Source organism: Pinus tabuliformis, chromosome 9, assembly GCF_031772625.1.
Source record: "Pinus tabuliformis cultivar Carrire ecotype Pingquan chromosome 9, CPIR1, whole genome shotgun sequence".
Lineage (NCBI taxonomy): Eukaryota > Viridiplantae > Streptophyta > Pinopsida > Pinales > Pinaceae > Pinus > Pinus tabuliformis.
Window position 1 is genome coordinate 1,578,576,500 of NC_142307.1, and position 8,451 is coordinate 1,578,584,950.

Genomic DNA, 8,451 nt, shown 5'->3' on the forward strand with positions numbered 1-8,451 from the left:
TGGTAGGGGAACTCCCAAAACACTTTCCCATACTCACAAATGGTAGCTAATGTAAATTTGTCAACACTAATAACAATAGTTATCTTGATATAGATATTGAGTGAGACATGTCAAAGTGGTAGCTAGCCAAAATAATAACAATGAGAAAATGATAATGGAAGGATGGAAAGCTAATTATGGGCTTGAAAACTATTGTAAGTCAAGAGATCTTTGGGTATGAGATAAAAAAGAAAACTCCTCTTCAATACTCTCGTCGCTCATGTTATTTTATATGGTTTTGAGGTTTGGAGATGCAGACTCTCCAAAGAGTCATAGAGAAATATAGAATATATTCAAAAGCACTTTATAACTTATAATCTCAAGATTAAATGAAATGCTTCGCATCTTATCATTTTGATTGAAGCAAGCATTTCCCTTGTTTAAAGCATTGTTATGACTAGGTATCTTATGTATAAGAAGAAGTAAAACATCATGGAAGCCAAGAAGTTTCCTAAAATTGCTTCTAACTCTAGCCAAAACCCCCACCTTTTCCTGTAGGGGGATGGCATAAATATACCCAATCTTGGCTAAACCATTAGTGGATAAAGGAAGAGATCATTTTGCAAAACAAAGATAATATTAAAAATATTATTACATCAAAATTTAAGGAGAAATTATATGGTGATAAAGAGTTAGAGGGGAAAAAGAAACTTAAATATTATAAGGAGGTGAGCAACCCCAATATCCAAAATAAATAAATAAATAAAAAACAAAAAAACAAAACAAAACATTTGCGACACTAAGGTGATTGAAATGAAAAGCACTCTCTTAGATTATCCATATTATACTCACATATTCAATCTATTTTTCAAAATATATGTCACCCTATTAATCTTAGTGACCTTTTGAGTAAGCAAAATTATGGTTATTTTGGAATGCTTATCTTAATACTTTTCAGGCATAGAAATAAAATGCTAAGGAATTCGGAGCAATCTCTTAGGATATGATAGACCATATCAGTCTTAATAGACATTAATCATCATCATCGTCATCAATTGACCATATAAAAATCCTACACTGAACTCAAAGGACTCTCCCACTCAAATTAACCAACTAAACTATATATAAGTTATACTCTATTCTAAATTGTAAAATACAACTTTAGACTTAATTATATTACATTAATAATTTTCTTATTAAAATAATCCACTATTATAATAATAAAATATATAAAAACGATATGTTTATATTACAAATATTATTTTAAAAACATATTACTAAAAATCTGATAATAAATTAAAAATCAAGCATATAAACTTCAACTATATATTTTCTTTTAAAAATATATTATTAGGAATATAAAAATTATTGAAATTTTTCTAAAAATATAAACAAATATAAACATAAACTTCAAACTAAAAATCTGGAAAATATGAACAAATTAAAAACTCAATAAAAAATTTCAAAAGATTTACACCTCGTATTTACCTAACAAACGAATAAAACAAGACGCCATAGTGAAGAGAACAAAGAGGCGATGTTTGTTACATCGTTATAAGTTGTTACTATGTCCTTTTATGAACAAAGAGGCGATGTTTGTTTTCTGTATTATGTTTTCTGAAATTTTTTCCCATGTAATGTGTGTATTTACAGTTTATTAGTGAGATATTATCCGTTCGAGTTTGTTTCTCCAGGCCTAAAATATGGTTGAGAAGGTTATAGAAAATTACAGTTCTATTGCTCTCGGAAACAATGCTAATTGCTGAATTAAAAACCAAAGAAACTCATAACCCAAGAATAGAAAATTCTTGGATGAAGCAAGAGAACTCTCCATCAGAAACCATCATGGGCCATGAGCCAAAATCTAAAGTCAGCCCCTTCTTTGATAGACAGTCAGCTTGGAAGTTTTGGGAACGGAAGATGTGGTGAATGGAGCAATCTTTCATGCGCCCCCAGAAAAACATAATCATGTCCATCCACCCAGTCAAATGAGGACTACTAATGTGGCAGGCACCCTTTACATGGTCAATCATTGTTTTTGAGTCGCCGTAAATTGAAATATCCTGAATATCAAAAAACACACAGAAAGCAAGCAGGCCTGCAAGAGCCCTCGCCTCAGCCAAACTATTAGAGCCTTTCCCACCGTTCCATGATATAAAGTATTGTAGCTTCTCGTCCATAATAATGTGGACACCACAACCACAAATATTATGTTGCTCGGCCCCATCAAAAAAAGCACAAGGAACTCTGTTGAGAGGGCTTTCATTCTCTTTCATGCGACCTTTTTTCATTTTGGGCTGTTTTAATGGCACTGCATCATGGATGGAGATAATATGATGCAAGATAGACTTTAGGGGTTCCTTTGAGTCTTTGAAGATTTTGGCGTTCCTCCATTTCCATGCGCACCATAGGACAATGATAATGAGAGATCTCCATGATTCTCTTTGAGCACACCACCATTCAAAAGCTGCCTGGATAGAAACAAAAACAACATGAGGGAAACCATAAAGCAGAGACAATTCATATTAGATTTGTAGTGAAGAGTTGCACTGGAAGAACATATGATAATTGGATTCCTCCGCTGATTTGCACATAGAACATTTACTCGGTCTGTGCCAGTTCCTTTTCCTCAAATTTTCCCAAGTCAAATTTCTGTTGTTGAAGACCAGCCACGAGAAAAGAATCATTTTAAGAGGGCATCCTGACTTCCAGAGAATCAGAGGATATATAGAACAGGAACTAGATGCCTTTAATTTAATCATATCAGAGTAAATATCTTTAACACGAGCCGACAGCTTTGCATTTGGCACAATCCAAATAAGATGATCCGCAGACCCTGAGCGATGGAAACCATAACTACAAAGAGCATCCTTCACAGATTTCCATACGGAAACCAGAGGTTCTGGCAGATGAAGATCATGGGCTTCTTTCCATAAGGGAATTGGGCCATGCCAAACTGATATTAATTTGTCCCACGTAAAAATGCCATTTCTGTAAAAAAAGAACAAGAGGCTTTCAGGGATGGATAAGCATTCCCGCCCACCCATAATGGGGTCAATTCCAATTAAAATTCTGCTGCCAGAATAAAGACTCCATCTCAGATTCTTTAAGAAGTATTGCTCAACTTTGCGGAGACTGAGCCAAATAGCAGATCCTTGTTTGGCTCCAATTGATCCCTTCCTGTACCAGAATTCCAAATCTTTACCTTTCATGTATTTCTTTTTAATAGTGATACTCCACGGCCCTTCACCATAAATACCCCTCCACAACGTTTTGCATAGGAGCGCTTTACCAAAAATCCGCAAGTCTAACAGGCCCCAACCGCCAAGATTCTTTGGAAGAGAGATCTTATCCATTTTGGACAGATGGAGTTTCCTCTGATTAGATTTTCCGCCCCATATAAAATTTGCAGAAACTCTGTTCATTTTGTGTATGATACTTGTTGGAAGGTAGAAAATATGAGCCCAGTAAACAGCTAATTGCGCTAAGACAAACTGTGTTAAAATAATTCTACTTGCCAAGGAAAGAGTCTTATATTCCCATGCCGAAATCTTTTTGTAATATCTTTCTATCACCCATTGCCAATCCGCTTTGGAATAGCCCTTGGCCTTCAGCTGAAATCCCAGATATTTCAAACCCTCCTTTAGCGATCTCGACTCTATACCGAGCAGCTCAGAGATCCAATTCACCATTTCCATGTTGGTATCATTGTGGAAAGGGTAGATTTTGCTCTATTAATTTGTAACCCAGTAGCTCTTTGGAATCTATTAAGAATATCGTTGAGGCATATCCAGGACACCCTGCATAGCATAGCAAAGATGAGCACGTCATCAACAAAGAGGTTGTGAGAGATATATATGTCCCTGCAAATCTTGACAGGCCTGCACCTATTTTCGGCCACTGTCCTGTTAATCTGAAGGCTGAGAGAATTCATTGCTAATATAAATAAAAGAGGGGAAAGGGGGCACCCATGATGAAGACCCCTTTCCGCTGGAAAGAAAGGAGAAGGCATTCCATTTATGATGACCGCGTAGTGGACATTTTCAACGCATGACATAATCCAGTTGATGGATTTTGATTTTAGGCCGATCTTTGCCAATAAACATCTAATGAACCCCAAATCTAAACAATCGTAGGCTCTTTGCAAGTCAATTTTCAGAATGGCCGCATCTGATTTTCTTGATATCATTGAAAAAAGACTTTCCTGTGTTATTGCAACTGCATCCAAAATGTTGCGCCCCTTTAAAAAAGCATGTTGGTCCTTGGAAAGAAAGGTGGCTAGAGTCGTTTTCATTCTTTCAGCAATAATTTTAGTGATAATTTTGAAGGATATATTGCATAATGAGATCGGCTTGAAATCTTGGAAAGATTCCGCTTCTGCCTTTTTTGGGATTAGAGCAATCAGTGTGGATGTTGTGATCTATGAATATTTCCAGAGATTCGAGATGCTTCAACCATCCTCAACAAGTCTTTCTTGATGATATAAAAAAAGTGAGTAAAAAATTCTATGGTCTAGCCGTTCAGGCCTGAGCATTTATCCTTTTTGAAAGCCTTCAGAACTCCAAGGAGCTCCTCCTCTGTGATTGGCTAAAATAGGCTCGCGTTTTTCTCATCATCGAACATTTGTGGAGTCAATTCAATACCCCATAGAATGTCCTGAAAATCACAGACTTCCCTTATTTTGTACTGGTTTTTGAAATGCCTCACAGCATTATTCGGTATATCATGTTGAGATATGAAAAAACCACCCTTACCATCATTAATTCTCCATATTGTGTTTTTTTCATGCCTGGCATTTGCAAATTTATGAAAAAACCTAGTGTTCCAGTCACCATCCTTCAGCCATATTGCCCTACTTTTGAGCCTCCATGAGGCCTCCTCCTATTCCAAAAGGTTTTTTTTTTTTTTTCAATATCTCTTATACGACATTTCATGCTAAGAGGAAAAAAATTTGCATCCATAGACCCTAAAATCCTGTCCAGCTCCTTTTGTATTTCTTGAAGTGCATGTCTATCCCTTTTTCTTTCATCATATTGCCACTCTTTTGCCAGCTTTCTCAAAACAGACATCTTGTCTCTAAACGTCATAAATGGGGGGGATGTTTCATACATCTTGAATAGATCCCACCACAAGAGAAACATCATTACCATCTTGAACTTAATGAAGCATTTTATTTGCTACTGAGCACTTGATTAGCATTATAACTTTGATTCTTCACACAATGTTTTTCTTGTGCATTTAAATGGGTGTCACATCAATTTTTTTTCCCAATATAGGATTATTCACACATCTATAGTGAAATATTGCAAGAATTTTCTATTTCAATGTTTTAAAATTCTAACCATTATTTGTTACCATCCAATATTATATGGGATGAACTAGCCATCTTTGTGGCATATAAATTTACATTTGGCTCAATGGATCACAATCCATACCACATGCTAAGTCAAAATTCAATCATTTATTTTACAATTATAGCTTTAGGGTAAATAAATAAGCTTTAAATCTATTTTTCATTTCAAGAAATAATGAACTCTGAATCTCTTACCAATCAAGTAATTCTTCAATGGTATAACAATTCACATATACTTATATAACACTATCATTTTGTACATCTTCTTTTGAAAACAAAAATTGTATGTTTCCTAAAAAAATAATGGCACACTTTATAACGCCATTCAATAATATTACCTTTAAGATGGAAACACCTTTAAAAAAATATTTGGGTTGGGGACTTGATTCCTCGACGATCCCACTTGGCTTCTCTTCACTCGCAATTGCTCTTCAAATTGGATTTTACTATAATTTGTCACCTTTTGGATTGCCCATTTCCTATTAATCTCTAACTAATACTTTATTCTCTAATTAGTGGTAATATTAGAATGACAACTTATTCTTTTTATGTGATGACACCTCTAATAAAACATTTCATTTGTCAAACCCACACTTCATTATTCTGACCTACATGGCCACCTTTATTGTTCACCTTGACAATAGTCTCAGGAGGAGGGGTCTTGTATTTTCTTAACAATTTACTTCTATTCCCACTTATTAGTTTGATTATTTGTTTAATGACTACAACTTTCTTCTCTTATCATGACGGAGGCTCGATCTCTTACACAACAACTCATGATTTAATACCTTAATACCATCTTTGATATAAATACATATCTATCCTTCTTTTTCCAGTATACCTTAGGTAGCGTATTATCTCACGTAAGTGGAGTGACTACTACTTTCTAATATATCCATCTTTTCCTTGAAATGGGTTTTGCTGACTTTTTAATCTATTGTCCAATGTTTTTCATGGTCCCTTGGTGCTCTCCCTAGTCACCATAGTCCCTTGGCTCATTCACCCACTTCCTATGCTTCTTGTCTTCATCATAGCTTTGATACTATGTGAAATTCACACACACAAGCATGTGTATGAATACATTTGGAAGAGAAAGAGTGGATTACTTCATTCATTAAATGATGCAATAGTGGGAGAGAGAAGGATTCCATTACACGACTCCCAAATACATAACTATTAACCACTTCATTAATGACTACATTAAATATCTTATTGTTACATTTTTTATTAGTGAGACTTTATTATATGCTTAGTCTAACTTATGCTTAAATTCTAAATATGACCATTATCTTTAACATAATACATTACTAAATTATATTTGAGATTATTACTGATATTGTAAAGTTACAAGCACAAAACAAAATTACAAAACAATGCCATGGACATGAACTCAAGATCAAAGAGGTGATGATTTTATTATGAAGATGAAAAATAGAAGAGCATCAATGATGACGGGGAAAAATATTTATAAGGATATAAATTGCTTTAATTCGTCAACTCCAAGCCACCTATGCCCTTTCATTTCCATTGCTACACACAAGCCATATAGATTTGCATATGTTTTATCTTCTCATTTGTAGGCTATGTACATCACTGGTCTATAATTAAAAGATTAATTAAATCCATTGTAATTGTAGTTAGAAGCTTGACCAAAATTTGTCCCCTTTTTAACATATAAATTTGGTGGTTGCTTTAGAGGCATGAACTAAAATAATGAGTCAACATAGGATGCATATTGCAATGATTAATCCTTAACATGTAATAGAGTGACAAATAACACTATTATCATGAATGTGCTAAAATTCCAGTGTCATGGTTTAACATTGTGATTTGGTCACTAAGTTAGTTGCAATAATATCTCATCATGCTACCTAACACATTGCTTTCACTGGAAAGACTCAATTGAAACAATGTGAGCATTTTGGTGTAGTTTGTGTTATTGCCCAAATTAGAACCCTTATGGAATTCCTAACCATGGTGCTATGAGGGTATGCACACTTGGGAAATGCACCACTCCACCTTAGTATGCTTTCCCCTTCATTCTAAGTCAACCCCTTGAAGCCAATGGAGGTATTCCTATCTATGTGAAGTAAACCTATCAAGTAAATCATTATAATGCAAAATATCATCTACTTCAATGCACACCTCAATATATGATTAGATAGACCAGTGCCCAATAAGTGATAAGATGCCTTATATAATATCCAATAAGAAACAATGACATAAGAAACCACAATATAAAGAGGGTTGGGAGCTAAATTTGAAATAAAAATTGACTTACAACAGTAAAGACAAACCAACACTTAGATATCATTCTTTAGATTGAAGAACAAGTTACATTTTGATGCACGAGAATGAAATATGATTGCATAAACCAAGAGTAATACCTATTCTTGAGTTATGACTTGAGACTATGTTGTAATAAAGACAACCTTGTTGCTATCCGCAAATTCTTGATTTGATTTATGATGAAAATATGTTGAAAATGCAAATTTGGAGGGTAGAAAAGCAACTCCAGAGTGTCAAAATACATTTGGAACAAGAAACCTTGGTCACGTTTTCTAGGGTAATGAATATAACATGCAATAAAACCCAACAATAATAGATTACAAGCTTAATTGATGAATACTTATGAACTTAGCATAAAGTTGTACAAAAGGGGGATGAATCCCCCTAATATTTCATGAAGGCTACCTCCAAATGAAAGATAACTGTAATTAAGCACTTAGGAGATGAATTTCACCACCAAATATCTTAGATAAGTTTGTAAAATAATCTAGAAACATAATTTAAGATAAGAGGGTTAAAATCAACCATTTTGCACAAAACCCTAGCTTTTATGGTTTCACCGAATTTGATTTCTACTACTACAATTTAATTTCCATATTTCTAAAACACCTTAAATCAAACCACAAGATGTTAGAACAATTCTTAATCCACCTAGAGGAAGGGCCAATTTTCCTTGTTAGGATCAAAGATCAATAATTAAGCGTAAATCCTTACACAGATATTTCTAGAAATCAAGATAAATTGTTAGCTTCCTATAGACAATAAAATTATATTTTTGTTTGATTTTTTGTAATTTTTTGTTTTTTGTTTTGTATTTTTATCTTTAAAAT

At 34.1% G+C, this 8,451-nt stretch overlaps 1 protein-coding gene across 1 annotated transcript; it reads right to left on the reverse strand.

The window, feature by feature from the left end:
- Positions 1-1,763: 1,763 nt before the first annotated feature.
- Positions 1,764-3,677, reverse strand: LOC149154722 (uncharacterized). The gene is made up of 2 exons (XM_089444208.1): positions 2,646-3,677; positions 1,764-2,450 (listed from the first exon to the last, which is right to left on the reverse strand). The coding sequence occupies exons 1-2, from the start codon at positions 3,675-3,677 to the stop codon at positions 1,764-1,766; spliced, it is 1,719 nt and encodes a 572-aa protein (XP_089300334.1).
- Positions 3,678-8,451: the final 4,774 nt, after the last annotated feature.